Genomic DNA, 23,108 nt, shown 5'->3' with positions numbered 1-23,108 from the left:
AAATTAACGCGTGCCAGTCAACTCTCTATCTATGTGTGTATGTTAGTCATAAATATTTGAAAATGTGCTTCAATATTTCGGTTATTAACTGCGCCCAATGTCAAAGGTAGAAGGAGGAGCAGATGAAGATAACAATAATAGTAATAATAATAATAATAAAATACAACAACTTGCCTAATGAAGCTTTAATTGTCGCTTTCTGATGATACGACAATATTACCAATACTTTTTTCTCGTCTTGGCCAAGTTTTTATTGATTTTTGTGTTGGCCAATGGCATGCAATTAAAATTCATGGCATTTTATTTACCAAAGCACTTCAGTCACCCGCACAAACTGAGTGAAACCAAAATAAAAGTACCGTTATGTCAGAGACTACACACATGAGTGTATATATATATATATATATGTATTATATATTTCCAATATGCTTCGTTCACTCGATTGCCATACATAGCCAATTTATGGGCCCTTAATCACAAATGCCCAAAAAATATTAAACACAACATTTCACAGCAATAAAATCAAATATCTATACCTCTCTCTTTCTCACCCTTTCTGCTGCTTCTTCTTCATATTTTTATTTGTTGTATTTGCTTTGTCCTCGTGGCTCGCAGCGTTATGAAATTTTTGGGCTATTGCGTTTTTATATAAATGCTTACCATGTTTAATTAAAAACGGATCGAAGCAGCAGACAACTCCCATATATAGCATGGTGCAATGGGCGCAATTATTTTATAGTTAGCAAATATTTGGTATACATAGATATAGAAGAGTTGAATATTAGAATTGCAACAAATACGCACAGAGGTTGAATGACAGAAAATACATAAAATATTTAAGAATAATAATATTGCTTATTTTAATTAATTTTAGTTAAAAAAATAAAAATGAAAAAAATATTTGGTGATAATAATATGGCTAAAAATTAAGTTTTTGTAAGCAAAAGCAAATTGGTCAAATAATTAGGAGCACAAAATTTAGTTGAGCTTTGGATATGTCTTACAAAATATTGGCTGTTGTTCAGCTAAGGATCCAAAAATATTCTTATATATAAAATCATATTAAAACATTAGTATAAAAGAGCTTTTCTATCTAATAAACTCAATTTCATTGGTATTAAAAATATATTTATTTTCTTATCATTTAAGCTTATGTAACTCTAAAAAACAGCCTATGAGGAAATATTGATATAATTTATTTGATCACATTTCCCTGCTCATGCTTTGGCGTAGTTGACTTCGTTTGATGTACTTTAAAATTCATAACAAATTTAATTTATTTTAATCAGCATTTCAAGACTGTCTTTATTTAAGTTTGTTTAAATATAGTTTACAATTTTTATAAAAAAAATTATATAATTAATAATATAATTATATAAAAATTATATAATTTTTATACAAATTTCATTCGCCATTGCTACTGAACTGTAAATCTAGCCAATTATAAGATCTATTTCATATTTACATTTTATTGTAAGCATATTTTCCTTTACACAAATTAAACGATTTATTGAATTTTTATGTATTCAAGCAATCAAGTCATTTACTAATTAGTCTGCCTCTCTACTTAGACTCAAATGCAGTTTATTTTTAGAGTCAATTTCTATGGAAACATACCCAGTTCCTAATTTATTCTCTCTGCATATTCCTATGCAGTTGCTCTCTCTTATAGCATCAGCTCGTCCCATTAAACAGCTCTCGCAATCAATTCTACAATTTGTCATTGTTTCAGTTCCCGACAAAAGTCAATAATTAACATGGCTTGTTAGAGGATCGTTAGATTAATGACAAGCATGTGCAGTCAGCTGTCTCTATCACATATCTCACCCTGCCCACTCTCTGCCCTCTCTTCTCTCTCTCTCTCTATCTGTCTCTGTTTCTCTATCTGCGTAAAGTGCATTTGCTGAACCTGAAATCCGCCCGATAATTACGCGTAAAAAGCAAATAAAACTATTGTCAACACATTGCGACTCAGCAAACTGAAAACTGGAAACGTGAAACGGGCTAATATCGACAGAGAGAGAAAAATACTTTTGACGTCTGTGGCGGCGCCTGCGCAGCTGTCGTAAATTCCCTATTTGCCCAGTCCGATCCCGTCGTCTGCCTTTTGTTTGGGCTTAAATGACAGGGTGCGTGCCGGCTCTGATCCGCAGTTGGGTAATTAAAATTATGTTCACACACAGAGCAAAAATGCAATGTTCAAGGGCTGCCATGTGTGGCACACATTTCCAGGGTGGAAATTATTATCCGAAAAAAAAAAAAAAAACCTAAGCCAGCGCTGGCAAAAGGTCCGCCGAGTCGGAACTTATGTAGAGCATGTCAGCGTGCAGCATCAAAGGACGACCGACACCTCGAAAGGCAAAATAAAAAAACACATTTCAAATTTAGCGCAAAAGCCTTGACTCTGCGACATGTTGGCAGTCAAAAAGGGCAGAAAACAGTATATAAATATATATATATATACTCTGTTATTCACTCCCTCCCACTCTCTCTCTCTGTTTTTGTGCACGTGTAGCAAAAATATCTTGAATGTTTAATATTTTGCTGCTAATGTCATTAAAAAGTTTTGCTTTGTGCTAAATTTTGTGCTTCGTGTTGCACTGACAACCAATTAAAAAGTGAAAAGTTCCAAATTTGTATGCCCTGTAAGCAGAAGCTATTGCAAATGGGGCATGATGTCAGCTAAGCAAACAAAAAAAAATATAAAAGGTCTATGAATTATCGAATGAAGTTTTAAAAAAGTTTTTGACTTTAATGTTAAGGGTATTTGTTAGTCGAGCATGCTCTGCTGCCAAGCAAGATGTAGTATTGAAGGCAGTTTTTTCACTAAAATGTAAAGGGTACTTGTTAGTCGCGCATGCTCTGCTGTAATTCTTACTTCCGGCCACTTCGTTATGCTTTTCTGACTATATGCATATATATTCAAAAACGTTCACAAAGCAAAGTCACTGGCACTCTGAAGCTGGCTGACTTGCCATCTACTCCTTGACTTTAATGAACAACCTAATTTAATAACTGTTTTCAGTTTGTTGACAACTTTAGTCAAGCAGCTTACGAACTTCGGGTGAAATAAAAACAAAAGGCTAAAGCTTAAGCCAATTGAAGCTAAAACTTATTGAGAATTACATACAAAAATGAAGTTTATTTTTGATTTCTTAAAATTTTTTATTATTATGACAAGATTAAGATTATATATTTATATCGATAACTTTATATATCCTTAAAAAAATTAAATTATCTTAAACGTTTTTTTTCACTCACTTAAATGAATTTTCCATACAGAAAGTAAATCGTTTTCCGAAGTTTTATTAATTATTTCTTCTCACACTTCTGTCTTTGCAGCTACCGCAACAGCAATAAAACAACAACAAGAACAACAACAATGATGTATTGATTAAGCAAGCAATAAACATTAAGGGTATTCCCATATATATATATATATTTATTTATATATATATAAATAACGCCCAAATGCAAACTCAATGAATTATTCAGGTGTAACGCGTAAAACCAACAATTAAAACGACAAAAACCGAACAGGGTCCGCGTGGCGTTCAATTTAATAATTAACTGAACGACAGAACGAACAAATTGTGAGTGCCACAACAATTGCAGTAGCAACAGAAGCAGCTGCAACAAGCAGTCAACGCGTGCCCCCAGTCACAATGGCGGCACGACGTTGCCCGTTGGCGCCCCCTGGGCGAGGTGACCAACCGCAAAGGCAACGTAATACGAGCATCCGGCGAACAACAGCAACAGCAACAACAACATCTCACATGTTGCTGCCATTGGCCATGGTCATGTTGTTGTTGGCGACAACAGCAACCAGCAGCAGCAGCAGCAGCACCAGCAACAGCGAGCAGCAGCCTAGCAGCTATGCCGGATTGAGTGCAGAAAATGCAGCCAGAATGTTGGCAGGCAGTCCCGGGGAGATGGAGAGCAATGTACACCATCTTGGCATCGACGGAGGCGGACACAGCGAAATGTCGCTGGTGCTGCCCCATGACACGTATCCGGGCTTTAGCATCAAGAAATTTAAGACGCGTCCACTGCACCAGTCCAACAATGGCACTGGCCATCGTGGAGCAGGCGCTACGGCAGCGGCCTATCATATGCTGGACAGCGATTACTCCAAGTACTTCACGGTGCTGGACGATGGCGTTGTGATGACCACAGCGGACATATCGCCGCTTGTGAATCGCCCCGTGCAGCTGGTGGTCGTCGAGCAGACACCGAATGCCACCAATACGCATAATCTGCAGCTATTTGTGATGCATCGCAAGGACATGTTGCGCTTCTCTGGCTCCCTGCTGGATGCCAGCGGCGAGGTGCGCGAAAATCATCCGGCTGGCACGCGTGTACGTGGCGTACCCCTAATGCAGGCATTCAGCGGCTCCATTTTGGACGAGGAGTTGGCCAAGCCGAAGAAGGTGCGCTACACCATCATCGACGGCAATGCGAACGATGCGTTTGCGCTGCAAGAGCGTCGCGCCAATCAGAATGTTCAGGTGAATGCCAAGTCGCTGACAATTGAGGGCGACGATGAGTCGGGCGTGTGGCTGGTCACGAATCGTCCCTTGGATCGCGAACAGCGTGCCCACTATGATCTCTCGGTGGAGGCGTCCGATGTCGAAGGCTTGGACAAGACAGTGTCAAAGATACAGATAACAGTGCTGGACGAGAATGACAATCGGCCCGTGTTCAAGTCGCAGGATTACAAATTTGCCATTGCCGGCAAGAAGTCGCAGAATATGGAGAGCAACAGCAGCGTTAACTGGGAACGTTTCGCCATCCTGGGCAAGGTGGAGGCCGTCGATGCCGATGGCGATAAGATCGCCTATCGCTTGAAAGCGCCCAGCAACGTGGTCATCATTGTGCCGCAGACCGGCGAACTGATGCTCGTCGGCGAGCCGACCTCAAACGAGCTGCTGCTCGAGGTGATTGCCCATGATCTACGCTATCCCAGCTTGCTAAGCGCTCAGCCAGCCAAGGTGTTGGTCGAGTTTCTGGCACCCGAACCGGTATCGTTTATCATGCAGCACTTGGAGCACGATGCCATCAACGAGCACTCGCATCATCGCGAGAAGCGACGCGTGACACGCGCCGTACGACCGACCAAACGGATTGAGTTCACTGAAGCCGATGGCGACACGGAGGGCAAGTCCGTGTTTCAGCTGGAGAAGGAAACGGACAAGGAAACGTTCAAAATACGCGACGATAATCCCTGGGTGACGGTCGAAACAAATGGAGCCGTGCGCGTCAAAAAGAAGTGGGACTATGAGGAGCTCGGACCGGATAAGACTATCGATTTCTGGGTCATCATCACGAACATGGGACACAATGGTGAGTGCGAAACAGTTAACTATGGTAGATGTGACAAACTGTACAAAGCAGTGTTGTAAAGTGCAGGGTTTTATTGGCACTTGAAGCCAGTGTTGGAAATTGTCGTGTTGGGGAAAATATTTTAATTTATAGTATCTCTCCAGCATGATTATTATAAAAAGCAAATTTTGTCAAGGCTTAAAAATTAAGCTAAAAATAGTGTTGAAAAGCGTACTAAAATGGACAATTTTTATGGTCACTTTATTATTTCGATATATACTAAAAAAAGATATATATATATATATATATAAATATATATATAAATAAAATATATATACATATATATATATATATATATAAAATATATGTGCTACAGAAATCATATGGTTTAGATACTACGAAGATATATATAAAATTACAAAAACAGTGTTGTAAAGTAAACTATGAATGCAAGTAGTGAAAATCGATAGACTGTCTACTATATCATATCGATTTTCTTTTAACAATTTACAATAATCTGAACTTTCCCAAAGGAATATTAGAACTAGTCCTACAAATCTAAGCAATATAGGCGTTCCTTACAATCGTTTATCGATTTACATATATCGTTACTTTTTCCAATTCACAATGTAAAAATTACGAAATCAGCTTCTCAACCACAACTCTTCTAGATAGTCACATTAATCATGGCTTTAAATTAGTCAAATGCGTGCCTAATGACATTTTCATCGATATTTAATCGATTGTCAGTCAAAGCATTTAGTCGCAATTTGTAATTATGTGTATTCAAAAGGTTTCCCTTGGTGATTTTATAATTCTGTTGTCATATTTCGACTTGAGTCGCATAATTAAGCAACGTCTCGAAGCTTGATGAAAACTTAAGCATCAAGCCAGATATTAATAGACGGAACAGACACAGCTAAACTTAGCGCTGGCAATCGATAAAGCTAAATGGAATTGGTCGAGCTCATTAATGGGAGCAACTTCATATGAGTGCGAGCTGTAAAAACAATCAAGTGACATTTTCAAATGCCGAAGAAAGTAATTAAGAACCCAAAATAGGCAACATTTTTCACTCAGCAATTATGATGGGTTTCCTGCTCCTGACCACAGCAATTAACTGAAAAGGAAATGGGAAATGATTTTCGGTACAGCAATGTCGTGCCTTTGTTCACTGAAAACTGACAATTAAGACACAGAGCTGTAATTTGATGGGCTTTGTGTCGCATGGATATTCAAATATTTGGTTGTCATGACAAGTAATTACGCTTGAAGCGAGCTGTAAGACTACAAAGCAAATCAATGGAGAGCAGCAGCTACTGGCTGGGTCAACATGTGTGGCCACTGCCATTGCCATTGCCATTGCTGCCGTTGGCCAGTTATTTCAAGCGTAGCTCAATAAGCAAATATTGAAGCGTTTTAAACATGGACATGGAAAAGGTTGCCAACTGAGCAGCCACGATGAGCACAGCCAATCAAGTGTCCAACTGCCTACCTGCCTGACTATCTATCTCTCTTTGTGCATAGATATACAGATATATATATATATATATCTGTCATCCCTCTCTGATTCTGATTCGTTAGCAAATAGTCTCGCATTGTGTGTCCATTGCAATTCGTCATGTCTCCACTGTGACATGAGTCGCAAAAAGTTCAACTAACTGACAGACAAGCTCATGAATTGTTGAAAAAATATGCATTCGCTCTACAGTTCGACACAATGAAGCATGTTGCAGGAGTTTTTATTTTGTTTCTGCCAGATATACCCTGTATGAAAATGTAACAGATAAGCTTAGCAGGCTGTAGAAAAATGTAGTTTTGTAATCTTTAGCTGCTCCAGTAATTTGAAATAAGCTTGACTCTAGATTAGTCTATGTAGGCTTAGGATATTGATAGATCAATTTCGCTCTCCCTCAGAAGTTTAAGCCATTTCATTATCTTTAAAGACTTTACTAAAACAAATAATTAATAACTTTTCTGTATAACTTTAAAAAGTACTCAGCTAAAAGTTACCCTAACAAAGAAAAGTCTCGACTAGACTAGACTTTTCCTTCACTGAAAGCTATTCATGCAAAGACAGACCCAGATTAAACTATATCTTTCTTACTCCAGGGTATCTCTTAGCTGCTCACTTTCGGCTGCTTCAGTTTAATATGCTTTTCTTTCTCTATTTGTTGCACTTTTTCCGCATTGCAATTGCTAATTGTGAACGGCAGCCAGGCTGAGTGTCTGCACTGGGATTGTGCCTGGTTTTTGTTGGGGTTAGGCTGGGCCTTCTCTCTTCTTTGCCCTACCTCTCTCTCTCTCTCTCTCTGTCACTGTTCATCTGTCAGTTAATTAACAAGTTTTCATAAATTCATTCATGTTGCAACTGCAACAACTGCGTCGCACTTCATCTGTTTCATTCGCGCGGATTTTCATTAATTTTTTTATTGATTTTGCTGCATGTGAAAGGAGAATGAACTTCTTGATTATGTATGCGAGAGTCTTGAGTGCTTGGCAAATAAAAATTTCATTAAAATCGTTGAGTTGCAGGTGGAATTATGAATTGAAAGTGATTTTAATTTAAGTATTCGGCAATGCTCGTTTACCAACACTGTTGATGATTAACTGAAGAGATTGATTGAAAATATATAACATATAAGTTCGAATAATGCTCAGCTATTTTTATGTGCTTTACTTAATAAAAAGCAATAAATCTGAACTAAATACTATCGTTAGTCAACACTGCTTAGCTTTGAGTGCTATTGAAGTGCAAATTATTTAAGGAATTACAAAGTTTTAGATTCTCCATCTTTCATGACATTCCCAAATAAACGTTTGGTCCTTTGCTAAGTGGCTCAATTTTCGAAAATAGTCAGCAAGCCACTTGAGAGCCTGTTCGAAAATCATTATCCTTATGCCAAGCACTTGCATACTAAACCCAATCAATGGCACCCAGCTACGAAACAAGTAGTATATCTCATTTCCAAGAGTAGAGCGGAGTAGGGGGAGGGGGCAAATGCCACAGAATTTGGTATGCGTTGCACATAGAAGTCATTGTTACGGTTGCTGCCGCTTGCAACTCGAGCTCGTGTATGTCACGCACAGGCCACCAAAAAAAAACACACAAATATTTATATGTGTGTGTGACTGTGAGTGTGCGTGTGTGCTAAGGCCACTTGTGTGCGCCAGGACATAAATGCCAGATAAACATAATTCATTTAGCAGGACAGCGACAGACAGCAACAAAAAAGAGAAAGAAATACAAAAAAAAAAACACTTGATAATGCGTTGCACTTGGCTTGGAGTTTAGTTTCTGTTCCTGGGAAGCCAAAGTAGAAAAAATTTACGACAATATTTTTCATTCATTTAAAATGCTACGCCAATACACAGCAGAGAGACTGCTAGAGAGAGAGAGAGAGAGAGAGAGAGACATGCAACAAAATGGAATGAAACGAAATGAAACAAAGTGAAATGCTGAGCAGCTGCTGAGCAGGCGCAGTAGCAACTGAGTTTTGCAAGAGTTTCAAGAGAGAAACATGCAGACAGGGAGAGGTAGGGGGAGAGAAAGGTAAGTAAGGAGAGAGAGAGCGAGAGCGAGAGCGAGCATGTGGCTTGCACAGGGGTTGGGCGGCAGACGGAGGACGCGTGCCAAGTCCAACAGGAAAACGCTCGTAACAATTAGAACTGCTACACCACCAAACCCACCCAAACAACAATAAAAAAACACACACACACACACACTCACACATACATGAAATGGATTTTCGGGTAATACAAATGCTTGATTTGACGCAAAAATCATAGCCGAAGTGCGAGGCATTTGCGAATTCGGCCAGGCATTCCCCAGAGGCTGGGGGCTGGGAGCTGACTGATTGAGTTGCCCACTTGAGTGGCGCGTGTTTGTTTTCGAAATTTTCTAGCGCATTGTTTTGCCCAAAAATTTATGCACTCCACGCACACAGAGTGCCTGCTCCAAGCAAGGGTGGTTTATTTTTTTATGCTTTGGCATTCCGTCACTAATGCAAAAACATAGCACACATGACAAAAGGCAATGCAGGCGCACACAGGAAGCACACGAAAGCAGCACCGAAGGGCGGGAGGGGAACGAGCAACTAGCTGACTGTGAATACACTTGCTGGGAGTAGTACAGAGTTGATGAGATAGAATGTAACTTTATGAAAGGCAAGTCTATGATAACAGAAAGTTTGTGTTATTTTTAGAGATCATTTTTATATATTAGGAGAAAACAATCTTATTTATTATAGTAATATTAACAGGTGAGTCTTCTGAGTGAGTGATTCTTTCTCAGTTTGTCTGTCAATTTATCTACAATAAAAGCATCTTTCTACCGGCATATATATAATATTTTATGTTTATGTGCATTGAAGTACTTTTTTATTTAGTAAACATATATTAGATTGCCTAAAAATTAAGTTTTGTTACGTATATCAGACTGCTAAAATTATGTAAGCCAACTTGATGCTTAGGGGCTTCATCCAGATCTTTTAGTATAAGGCAAATACTAAAAATATCAGATTTCAACAAGTCTCAGAACAAAACTGGTAAATATAACCTGTTTTTTTTTATATTTTCGAATTTCATACTCATGTTATTCCAACTTGAAAATATACCAAATGAGCTTACAATTTTTTTATTTGTATATTCTTAAAGAATAAAATTTCTGCATGGAAAATATTTCTGCATTTCCACATAACTTAACCAAGCTTTGACAATCCAATACCGCAAATTTCCTCACACATAAAAAATGCAAAAATAAATCCGTATCAAATTTGAGCCAAATCCTAGAATTAGACTTCATCTTGGTCCCACAATTCATCTGCCTCCTCAACCTGCTATAACAACAATCAGCAAATTTCTGTAACTTCAAAATCTTAAAGAAACATCTGAAATTTCACATGTTTAATCTTGGCTAGAGTATTCCATCTTCGTTAGTTCACACAAAAAAAAGTTCAACTGAAAATTCTAGCTTTTCTTTGTTAGCATTGCATGCATGAAAGGGAAACGGGAAAATGCATGCAATTTATGCAGTGCATGAAAAATGAAAACTTGCACGCATGCAAAACACAAACATGTAGCATAAGTTGTGGCGCAGTAAGAGGAGTCGACCCTGTTGATAATGTAAAGTTATGCAGCTGCAGGTGCACGCATGCCAACGCCCACTGACAGCAGGTGGCGGGTAGCTGCTGCTTTACCTTTGGCGAGCTCAAGCAACTTTTGCAGCACATCCTGATTGTAGTATTGAGCTATGCTCTTGCCAGGACACAGCTGCAGTTATCTTTGCATATTGTGATAAGAAAAGTTTGCTTGCCACGGCAGCCACAGCCGAAAAGCTGAGCAAAGCTAATGGCTAGCTAATATCTGAGAGAAACAGGGACTCGTGAAAGTTAAAGCTAAAAGCCGCCAAGGGCGAAGATACAGCGTCATAAACTGCAGCTGCAACTGTTAATTTTTATTGCTGTAGCATAACTTGGGGCTGAGCATGCCCCAACCAGCAGAAGAACAAGAAACAATCATAAATTATGAAAATGCAAATTTAAGTTTCGTGTAAAGGCAAAGTCTTGAAATCGAGTCACAAATTTGCGTTGGCACTTAACAAGCTTTTGTTCATTGCCTGCTGCTCGCAAACTTGCAAACTTGTAATTACATAGCACACACACACACACACGCACACATGTGCCTACAGTGGTATAAATTATGTGTGGCCCGCTTTGTAGACAAAGCAACCCACTTAATTAAGCATTAATTTCATGTTTTATATGTATGCCAGCGCTTGCAAGTTTTGTCAAGACAAACTCCTCAAGGTCTTTCAAGCATACGCAAGGATCCCTATATAAATATCTAAGAAGAAGTTGTCTTGGCTTTAATGCAGTCCAACTAAATTCACAGCTAAATGAGCTTAAATCAAATTGAAGCTACTTTAAAGCTGTATAATATAAATGTTAAATATTTGCATAATTTATAATGAATGAACAGAGCATGCATATAACAAGTTACACACGTCAAAGGATGTTCATGTAGGGAATATATGTGCCATAGAATATGTTTTAAATAAAGCTGTATACATAACAGATTTTATGCAATTCTGTTCATAAAAATACAAAACATAAATCAAATCAAAAGCTGTTTTTTGCATTAAAAGTGCAAAGAAGAGAATTGAACAAAAAGTATGTGTAAAACATTTTATATAAAGTTAGATGAATGCTAAAATATTTTTTTTGTCTCTATTTTAGTAGCCACTACTATTTTTATGAACAACCAAAATTTATTTAAATTTTTTTATTTTAAATTTTCTTTCTCAAGCCCTGAAGTGCGCATGTTTCCAAGTTTTTAACAAAGAAAAAAAAAAAACAAATTAAATACAAAATATGTTCATTTTAATATTCAGCTCAAATTGTTTTTAAAATATTGTGTTTATGACGACTTAATATTACTATTACTAATTTGTAGAGCCAATATTTAGTGCTCAGGCGCACTACTATTTTTATGAACAAAGCTGTTAGCTCGACACTTGGCTAATAATTAGTAAGCTTCCCATCAATTAACATTTTTTAACAGCCATGCAAGCTTTAAGATGTAATCTTTATATTTCAATACTAAATTTTATTTGATTTTTTCAATTCAATAAAATTTTTTATTGGAATGAAATATGCTGCTTATATAAAACAATTAACAATCAACTATCAACTAACAAAATTTGTATAAAATTTATTTGTATATGATTCTTATTACATCTTCAAAAACATTTGGTTCCTGTATGTAATCCTCGTAAAACCTAATTTATTATTAAGTAATTTTAGCTACTTGTTTCAGAAACTTGTAAATAAACCACTTGTTTTATTTGAAATTCAGTTCTCAATCTCAAACATTCTAGGAAAGTTCCATCTTATCAAATTCTGTAATCCAATTAGTAATTTGGTTTAAGCAAAAAGTACTCTCATATAAGTAATTTGGGCTCTTCTGCTCAGTAAAATATTTATTTTGCTTTCAAATTTGTTTGCCGCATCTGTTTTATGTGTTGTTTTTCGACCCGTTTTCTTTTCGCATTTAATATTCTGTTGAATTTGTAAGAGTTGCCATTCGGAATTTTGAAGCACATGTTTGGCCCCAGTCGAGACTCAACGAAAACATCCAGTAAATATCATTTATGGCATATTTCATTTTGATGTTTTGCTCGCTGCTGCTGCAGCAGTTGCCATCCGTTCAGCCATTCATCCAACCAAACAACCATCCATCTATCCATTCGTCCAGCCAACCCGACCTCGTAGCTCGTGATGCTCTTCTGGGCTCCAAAGTGTTTTGGCCTAAATTTTAAAGAGCTGCACGCCGCGCGCGAAATGCGCGTAGTAAAAGTTGCGCGGCATAAATTTTCTATATGCTAAAGGCAACGAGTGGGCGGAGGCGGTGGTAGGCGTGGCAAGGCTTAGAGCCGAGCTGTGGGTGGGAGTCGTGCATCTGCGAGAGTTTTTCAATGTGACAGTTGAGCATGGTAAATATTTAGCAAGTTTTAGTTTACGCTACATAAAATATATTGTATGCTTATAAATTTGTGTGCCAGTGTGTGTGTGTATGTGTGTGTGCGTTGTTTTAGTTGTTGTTGCTGCGCAACCTTCACAGGCAGCCAAATGCTTACAAAAACAATGCCCAGCGCACAAGAACAACAAGTGTGTCACACAGCTGGGTGTATGCGAGTGTCTATGTATGTGTGTGTCTCTGTCTAACCTGTGTCACACACACACACATACACATGCTTGCATGCACGCAATCTTAACCCAAATTAAAAATGCAAATCGTCGTTTTTTGGCCAACAGTTTTGACAGTCAATTTGATTGTTAACGATTTTATCGTAGCTGTTGTTGTTGTTGTTGCTATCGACGTTTGCGGTTGCTTTTGTTGTTGGCTGTCAAAAATCTAATTGGAATTGCATTTAAATTGTATTTGTCATGCGGTTTAGCCGACAGCACGTCCTTGACTTTCCTGTGGCTGGAAGGATATGAATAGAACACTTATATAAGCGAACAGGTCATTAAATAAATTGCTTTAATTAAGTTCTAGCTGAAAGGATTTTCAATAAGAGTGAAATACCCTTAATGAAATAAAATTAATTGAGTATCTTTGTTATTCAATTATTTTTTAAATTTTCTTTTTTTCTTTTGGTGTTTAAGCCTCGGGTAGAGTGTTTAATAAGTTGATTTTTATATAATATTTGGGGTATTCTGCTATGAGAAATCAAAAACATTCTGAGGCGAACGTTATTTAAAATACATTTAAATAGATATTTTAAAGCTTTTTTTTTATAAATTTTTTTTCTATTTCTAATTTTAACAAAATTGTTATTAATGACAATAAATTAAGAGTTGGAAAAAATAAATATATCGAAATTAAATTACAGTTTACAACACATTTTATTGCTATATAACATTGGGGCTCTTTCCACATAAAATTGTTAGACTCTTCTGAAATTCATTGAAATATTAAACCAATACTTATATAGACAAACAGCAAATGCAATAAATTGCGAAACAACAAGCAAATGCATACATGAGAAAAGCATCAAGTTTTGGCCAAAACAGATTTAACAGCAAAAGTTACTCACGTAGAAGGCATTGGGACATGGATTCGAGTTTGAATACGAGTTTGAATTTGAATTTCATTTTTTGTCTCTCTCGCCCCCCCTCTCTCTATCTCTCTCCATCTGTCTGCCTCTCTCTATGAATTCGAATCTGATTTGGCAACGCACTCGACTGCCAATAACACGAGCTTGTCAAGCTTCGACAATGTGTATATATTTTATTTTATTAAGCACCTAATGACAATACTGTGTACCAGTGGGGCGTGGCTAATGGGCGTACGTTAAGCTCGCAAATTTATGCCAAATTTGTTATTTGTTTTCTCCTTTTTTCAATTTGGATACGCATATGTTTCAAAGGCTCCAGCAAAGTAATATGCCACGGCAAATTAGAATTTCGTTTGGGTCAAGCGTAAAATTAAATTTCATAAACGAGGCGTGGCAAATGCTGCTGTGTTGGGCACATTTCATATTGTTGTTGCGTATTTTTTTGGGCCTTCAAAAATATGCCACTAAAAAGTTTTTATGCTCTGGCTGAATGTGACGCGAATCGGGTATGTGAAATAAAATTTATAGATATTTATAAAGAGGAACGCAATTTTAGACGGTTTTAATGGCTTGAGTCTATGACAATTTTCAATGTCTTTTTTAATACTATCTATGCTGCCCATATTTTCTTCACTTCCTGCCAACCTCCAGCTGGTTGATGTCAAAGAGTCTGTTCATGCTAAAACTCTTAAGTGTAGCCATGCTGACTGTCCACTTCAAGGCGAATCTAATATTGCTGCTTTTTGTCAGCTCCATTGGAATTTTTTTACAATTTTTAAATAATCTTGACAGATTAAAGCGCTAAGTGTGTGAGTGACTAAGTGAGTACAGAGCCCTTTATAATTATTTCCATATGTTCCTTAGCCGACAGATAATTTATGATCAAATAGGAAGTGTTAAATCATATTTTAGCCATTTTTGTATATTGATAACTTCAACAACTGCTACAATATAGTTTGTTTGATTACTCTTGAGCTCAAATTTCAGTTTGATATTTCATATGCATTGATTTGCCTTGCCTCAAGCAATTCTGCTTCTATTTTGTTACACAAAAATACAATTAATGTTTTATGTTTATATGTTTTAGTTCTCTTTTTCTATACAGCAAACTTTGAATCTGGCAGTCATTACTTTCTCACCTTCCCTTTTTCCACTTTTCGCCAATGTTTCGCAAATATTAAAAAAAACAGAAAGTAAACCCGCTTTGTTCAGCCATCAGAATTCAATTTTTTCGTGCACTCGACAACAAATCCACGATTACACAATTTGCAATGCAAGTGCAGTGGAATAGATATAAAAATGAAAAGCTGAAAAGAGCTGAAAAATTTAACTGATATCCGGTTGAGGGTTTCACTAAGTGCTTTGCAAACATTTTTTTGACGAGCTGCGCAATCAATGGGCATGTTTGAAAAGTTTTAAAACCCAGCAAAAAACATTAAGCGAAAGCTTAAATATTTTCGAACAGAACTCAATTGAGCAAAAGAAATCTATGAGAATTGCTTTCGACGCGATTGCTGCATCTCAAACTTTAGTTGTATTCAAGTTAAAGTTTTTACGCTTTCTTAAATTCTATTTCACAACAGACAAGAGTCTTGCGCTCTTTTGCTCTCATTTCAGGCATAAGATTATAAAATGCTGCAAAAAAAAAAAAAACATTGCAATTGCCACGACTAAAGATCGCCTTGGGTCCTGCGAAGTTTGCGCAGACTCTGGCTTTTATGAATTATAATAAGCTGATTCTTGGCTTGCTGGCAACAGCAGTGTCAACAACAAGAGAAATAATAATAACAACAACAATAACAAACAACTTTATTGACAGCCAAGCAGAAGTCAAAGCTCAGCTAAAAAAAAGGGAAAAGAGAGAAAAAAAATATTTTTCGCACTGTCGCATTTCGTCTAGCTGAGTAAAGTTTTCTACCCTCAATAAAGTATTTAGCTATATACAAACATTTCTTCTTGCTGCTCTTGTTGTTTCCTATTTCAGTTTCTTGACTTGCAGAGATACAATTTTCGTCTGGGCCAAGGGTTGCTCGTCTCGTGTTTACTTTTCGCATTTTGGCAGCTTGTCTGGCCGTTCGTCTAACTGACTGACTGTGCTGCTGTTGACTTCGTGTTATTATTCCATTTGTCGTTTAGTTTTCTACGAGCGTTTCCTGTTTTGACTGCACAAATGTGCGCCATTATTTATCATTGGACGCCATTATGTTTTATGCTATCGCCATTGCATTCGCACGGGCCGCCATTTTGGCAAACGGCAGCCAGAACCGCAACGCTACAGATTTTCCTGGCCAAAAACCAGCAACAGAAGCCAGCAGAGGCGCAGGCAGTGGCACTGCCAGCGACGCAGCTGCTTCATCCGGCTGCCATGGCAACAAAACGTGGCTACTCAAAATCTAAAGGGCGCCATTTTGTTGCCATTTCAGTTACGACTGTTTACATATATATATGTGTATGTATGTGTGTGTGTTGGTGTATGTTCATCGCTTTTAGGCATTTGGCTTGTCTGAAACTCTGTCTTCCCCGCTTTGGCTTTTAGCCATTTATTTCGTTTACCCGTCGCTTGTCGCCGCCGATTATATTGTGCGGCTACAACTTTTGCTCTGCGGCTGACAGAATTTCTTTTTGGTTGAGTTTAGGTCTAAAACCTCATCTGTTTTATATTCTGCATTGTTATTGTGGCCCATTGTTTAATTTTTAGCGGATTTAAATTACAAATTTTTGCAGAATTTTGTAGCCGCTGGACTGAACTGAACTGAAGCAGATGTGTGAATGAAATGTGAGAAATAACAGAAAAAATAGTAATAAAAGAAAGTGCTTAAAGATATTAACTTGTTTCTGATTTTATTTTGCAGTTATAGCTATGTCAAGGGAGTTGTCGGTGCTTTGCTAAGGCTGACTCGCTTTAATATGTTAGCTCTCTGGGCATTGCTTGATTCAGCTGACCGACGCCAGCTATTCCTGGGTGTTCTTTAATAGTTTTACTTGCTACATCGCTTTTATTTTCTTCTTTTTTGTACCAATTCTAGAGATTCTATTCATGCTCAAGCTTTTCAGCTGTCTGAATTCGACATTTCCTTTTAACGAATTTTGGTAAAACTTTTAAGAATTTTCATAGATTCGACAGGCTGAATGTGATTCTGAGCAGCGCAACAAATAGACTGCAGATTTGATAACACTTTTAGCTCATTTCCAATTGCTTAAGAGACATCTAAAGCAGTTGCTTATACATTTTAGCTAAGTCAAAAAATTTCAAGCAACGATTTGCTCTTGATAATTGAGCTGAGGCTTAATCAAAATTTGCTTTAAATATCAAAAGCACTGACTTGGACTTTAGTCAATTACATAATCATACCTGCATAGAGGCAATTTATGTAAATAAATTAAAATTACATTTTGAACTTAAATCATTTTTAGGCTTTAATTGCATTTTGTCAGCTTTTTAGCTATTTAGCCATTAATTATTTAGCTATAAACTGCATAAGCTAAAATCAAATCGTTTTTTCAAGCATTTCAATTCAATTTATATAAATAAAGAACATAAATATCAAATAAATAAATACAAAAATAAAATATTCTACATATATATATATTTTTATATAATATATTTTTTATATTTATTTGTGCTTTGTTTATTTGAAATTGATTCAAAAGTAGCATATTTATATAGCAGTTTTTTTGTTTAATTGAAAAAGAATATTGTGATAGCGGATCAATCAATCAATTAACAATTTATACGTTTCATGCGCTCTCAACTCTCAGCATTGCACAAATATTTGCAATAAAAAGCTGAATAAATAATATAAGAAAATTGCAAAACACAAAAGCAACCAATTTGGTTGCTTTGAATAAAAAATGCGATTTTAACTGTGAGAAAAATAGAAGTTTGCAAAAGTTTTAGCTGAAACAAAGGAAAAGCAGCTGCAGCAAAAGTAGAAAGAGAGAGGGGGAGAGAGTGACAGAGAGAGGGAGAGGACGAGCGAGTGCTGTACGATTGTAGTCCTTGAGCTATGCGCCGTGTTTTCATTTGTATTGCTTGCGTTCGCACATCCGTTTGGGCCAACGCCGCAGTAATAATTCATGGCACAAATTGCGTTTATTACAATATAACGTAACGGCCAGCGACGCGACGTAACAAAACAGTGAGACGAACGGATGGAGCAAGCCATAGTCCAGAGGCGCCTCCATGCCTGCACCCAAAGGCATGTTGATTTGCAATGCAAAAGGGGTTCAGCGTATGTGTGTGTGTGTGTGTGTGTGTGCTGTGTGTGTAGTGGTCTCGCGGCCTTTTTCAACTAGACTCTGCAGTTATTTATCACAGTTAGCAGCGAGCTAAAATTGCGATGGCCGCGTGATTTGTGTGGGCGTTGTTGTTTGGCCAACGGCAGCAACAACACGTCATGGTCTAATTAGCCAGCGAGCCCGATGAAGTTATTACCACGGCGCACAGCACACACTGTTGGCCAAAAGTTAACGCAGAGCAGCGTCTTTACACATGATTGCAGCTGCAGCGGCAGCAGCCACAAATCACAAAATTCATAACCATTGATGTGCCACGCCTCCGCGCCCAGCCGCCCACATGTGCGTGACTCTTGTGCCACTTGATCCATGAAATTGTTACATGTCAATGAGTTTGATTTTGATTTTGATTTTGATTTGGATTCAGCCACATGCCAATAAAATTAGTGGCATGCAAATCGATGGAGAGCAAAATTTTCAGCTTATTCGTTCCATAATTAACAACTTTAATTAAGTTTTATTGCGTGTCAATAACATTTTATACATGCGCTTAAATGGCGCAAATAAATACTTAAACATATATCGAGCGCCAAAGAAATATTAAATCCAATTAATGACAGAGCATTAATCAATTTGCAGCGCATTATAATATGCTAAGCCGATCACGAAGTGTGCAGTAAATATATATTAATTCTTAAATGAATTTTTTATTAAAAGTGTGCTTAAAGTTTTGACTATAAATAATAAATATTTATGAAATTATTTATATACAATTTTTGTTTAATTTTTAATACAGTATAAACTAAATTTTAACATATTAAAAATTTTTTTTTTGTAATAGAAATAGCAATTAAAAAAATTTTTCATATGTCAAAATTTAGTTTATTCTGTATTAGATTAAACAAAATCTAGAGTAATACTCAATCGGGGTCTAGATGGTAAATCTTTGGCATACATTTGGAAGTATTTTTCAAATTGTCACGCCTCTAAATAGCATATTGGGAAGATCTTGACACTTTGAAGAGAACATATTCCTAATTTTAAAGTCTCTAGTCTCATAAATACACTTTGCACAAAACTAATATACTCTCTCACTTTTTGAGTGAGTATAAAAATCTGTACTAAACACATATTTTTTTTTTTAATTATTCTTATTAATTTATGAATATCTCTGTGTTTTTGCACTTCAAAGCAGTTCCCCTAGGACTTCTTTTTTTTTCTTTTGCCAACTCTCAAAACACCTGAACACTTAATTGATTTTAGCACTTGTTCAGCTGCTGCTTATTTCCGTCGTCCTTTGCTGGGCCTCTATAGTTTTGTAAGCAAGAAAAAGTCGCAGTCTTGTTTATGGCCAAACATGGAGGCAACCTGTTTATGTCTTTGTTATGGCAAAAAATAGCAGACGATCCAAAAGCCAAAGAGCTATCAAAAATTAAATAAACATTCCAAAGGTCCAAACCCATTGCCAAGAGTGAGACATCAGAGTGCCAATATAAGGCCACAAAAAATCTAGTCAGAGTCCAGCGGAAATTCAATATTTGCGATACTTTTTGAGCAGATCTAGCGTATATGTATATAAAAAAAATAAATCCATTATTAAATACTAGCTAGCTAAATGAAGTAAAACTGGCAAATGAATTTTTAGTACAGTTTTGTTGTCGTGTCATATTTATTGTCCAGAAAAGAGGCGAACCACACTATTGGAATGTGTATTATATCGTCTCTTAGCTGGTTTTATTTTGCTCTTTGCTCGCACACACTCGGCACACAAATCAAACAGCAGGTGGTGTCTGGCCGTTTGCCATTTTTGTTTTCACATTGCAAATACAAATTGTTCGACAAAAGTGTGGCAAAAAAGCTGAAAAAAAAGAGAGCAAAACTTTATGCATGCTGTGGACTTTGGGTTCAAATTTGTTTTTGCCCTTGCCCAACATGAAATTGCGCTGCTGCCTGAGCACCAAAAATCTGAACGCGGCCACCTCTAGCGACAGCCCTCTCGCTCGCCCTCTCCCTCTATGGCCTTTAAGCCCCACAGTGGCAGGCGTCTGCCAGGCCCCCCATTGAACGTTTACTCATTAAAATGCAAAATGCTCGCGCATTGCGCCGCTGTTGATGCTAGTTGGGTTTGCTGCTGCTGTGCATTTGGTGGTTACAACAGCAAAAAAAAAGTGAGCGAGGGCACACACACATACACGCACACAATCAGATAGTGTTTGGGTCGCTGGGACTGGTGGCTCTTTAATGACAACATGCCAACTGGCCACTGGGTGTAAATTGCTGCGGTTTCAGCTTTATTGAATGGAAAGTGCGTGTCAGATGGTTCGCAGAGCAGCCAGCAACAACAACACTTTACATGGCTTAATGCGTAGGCAAAACATTTAAATTGCGAATATTTACTTTTAATTTGAGCAATTTTCCCACGCACTCCACACACACAAACACGCATTTTTATATTTAGTGAATGGCAGGCTGTTAGCCTTCTGGGCGTAGCCCAGCAGATAATGCGCTGCTCTTTAGTATGCAGCACATGCGAGACACAAATCAGCAGCAGCAGCAGACAACAGTCTCCCTGCTCTTTCAGCAATTTTCTATAGCATACTTTTCTGCGCTGCGCTTTGCACTGACAGCAGAGGCTGTCTTTATGCCTGGGCATAACAAATGAAGAGAGTATATTGGGTTTGTTCAATGTTTGTGTTGTGTAGCGTGGCAGATACTATATTAAAAATTTTGTCATTTAATTTTCTATTATTTACAGCACATTTTGTTGACATGAAAAATATAATATTTTTTGTTTTTTTTTTTTTTTTAATTGAAACTAGAGTAACTCTAAATCAGATTTCTTATTATTGGTGTTTTTGTTATTATATTTAGCAAATTTTCTGTTTTTTTTATGGCTATTGGCATTGGATTTGACTCAAGTTATGACTTCACTTATCGAACCATCTGAAGTGACTTTGCAGTTTTTTGTTAACCATCTCCATGGCATTTAGTTATTAGTTACCAATATCAGTATAACAAGCTATACACCATTAAACAATAGCTTTACTCGTACAAATGTTATGAAGTAGAGAGATTTATACTATACTAGGAATCTTCTGTCCTAGTATAAATTGACTATAGATTCTTATATATAAAGAAGGATTCATGCAAAAGATTGACAATATGCAACCATGTCCTTTAATAGCGCACAAAACTATGTCTTCCAGCTATATATTGCAAGTCTATCTATAAGGTATGCTAACTAAATTCTAGGAAAAATAACTCAACAACATGAACCACCAATTGGTGCGTGGTAAAACTTCCAAAAGTATTTTATAGCAGCAAACGAGTATTAAGCAGTCGCTTAAGCTCTATAGCAACATGCTCACTTGCTCCTTTCGTACAGCTGCTGAGCATTTATTAAGCTTATTACTTAGCTTAGCTGCTGCAGCGCATTAAAATACATATTAAATGCGACCTAAAACTATAATCAGTTTACTTTACGCTTTGGGCTGGGCGCTGGGCGTTGATTGCTGGTGGCGTTGCCTGAGGGTCTGGCAGCTAATGAAGTGTAAAAAGATTGATTTATGATCCAAGAAAATTATAAATTGCTCTTGATTTATATACATAAATTCTGCAGCTTAAGCTGTAAACAAGACTTAGACATGATTGCAACAGCTAATGAGCTAAGCAGATTAAATTGATTGCAGTTGATAAACTTCTGAGGGAAATAGCAGCAGCTATTTAGGACTTATCAGTGTCAGCTCACGCATGACAATTCATAAATTTATTCACCTTTATAATAGTACAATAATATGTGAACTGGAACAGTAAATCTAGCAAAATCAGAGACTTTTACGACTGAATGCACTTGCCAAATGTGAATTTATGAACTTTCACTAAAGCTGAGAGCAGCTGTTGCAGCTGGCGCAAAACTTAAAGCACTTCTCTTAAGCTTCAATTTATTTTACAGTCATCAATCTGGCAGAGTACGCAAAAACGAAAAAAAAAGAAATACCGAGGAAGAGTAGAGAAACTAATGTGCCGTGGCAATATGCCATGCCCGAGGCCTTAATGACTGACGAGGCCAGAGACTCACCTGCCATTGGTCTGATTGGTATGCAGGTTGGCCGCCGGCTGTTCCTGTCTGCTGCCGGCTCTGCAAAATTGCAATCAAGTCAGAGTCAGAGTCAGAGCCAGCGCGCAGTTGCTGCACACAATCGCCATCAAACTCAATCAGGCTTCGTGCCTGATGGCAGGATAACAGCCATAGCCATAGCCACCGCCACAGCCACAGCCATAGCCAGATAAAGCTGCCGAGCCGAGCTGGAACTCATGACTAAACCACCTTTCCGCCAGCGTCAAGAAAATTTCATTAATTTTCGCTTAATGTCTGCCATGTGCGCCATTTCCCTAGCTGCCAGTGGGCGCGGACGTGGGCGTAGGCGGGGGCAGCTCGAAACCAAGCATCGCATGCAAACGTTGCCCAAGGTGTTGGCCAAAGCATTGAAATTAAGTCTTTATTAGACAGGATTTTAAGATTTTTTATAACAAGAAAAAATAAGTTAAATAAAGCATTAACAATGAAATTATTAGCTTTTTTCTGGACTACACTTGATTTGAAGTTGATTTTCCTTAAAAATAAAGACGCTTTGCGACATAAATGTTAATTGGTTTTTGAGAAGATTGCTTTAAGAATTATTATAAGAATTAAGTAAATATTTATGATGACATTCATTATATATATATATATTTTTTTTTTTTTTGCATAAATATGTAGTCTTGATAAGTCAGTCTTGAAACATGGCTCTGACGTAAGACATAAAGAATTTGAATTTGAATTTCTGATGAAGTCATATGCGCTTCTGTATCAATATTTTGGCAAAAGATTTTATTACTGATCTAAAACTCTGAAAAAATTTCTTACATCATTTTCGTATATGAACAAGAA

The 23,108-nt window shown here is 37.2% G+C and overlaps 1 protein-coding gene across 4 annotated transcripts in view; it reads left to right on the top strand.

Annotated features, from left to right (window-relative positions):
- Positions 1–3,817: 3,817 nt before the first annotated feature.
- LOC111594226 (neural-cadherin) overlaps positions 3,818–23,108 on the top strand; it is a 138,987-nt gene continuing 119,696 nt past the window's right edge. For all 4 annotated transcript variants that reach the window (XM_030224364.1, XM_030224362.1, XM_030224363.1 and 1 more), the window contains exon 1: positions 3,818–5,343. In XM_030224364.1, the coding sequence (XP_030080224.1) occupies positions 3,909–5,343 (1,435 nt within the window). In that variant the 5' untranslated portion in view covers positions 3,818–3,908. The remainder of the gene's footprint in view (positions 5,344–23,108) is intronic.

Source organism: Drosophila hydei, unplaced genomic scaffold (assembly GCF_003285905.1).
Source record: "Drosophila hydei strain 15085-1641.00,03,60 unplaced genomic scaffold, DhydRS2 tig00008114-arrow-pilon, whole genome shotgun sequence".
NCBI classification, from domain to species: Eukaryota; Metazoa; Arthropoda; class Insecta; order Diptera; family Drosophilidae; genus Drosophila; species Drosophila hydei.
The sequence above is the reverse complement of the archived record's forward strand: the minus strand, read 5'-3'. Positions and strand labels throughout refer to the sequence as shown.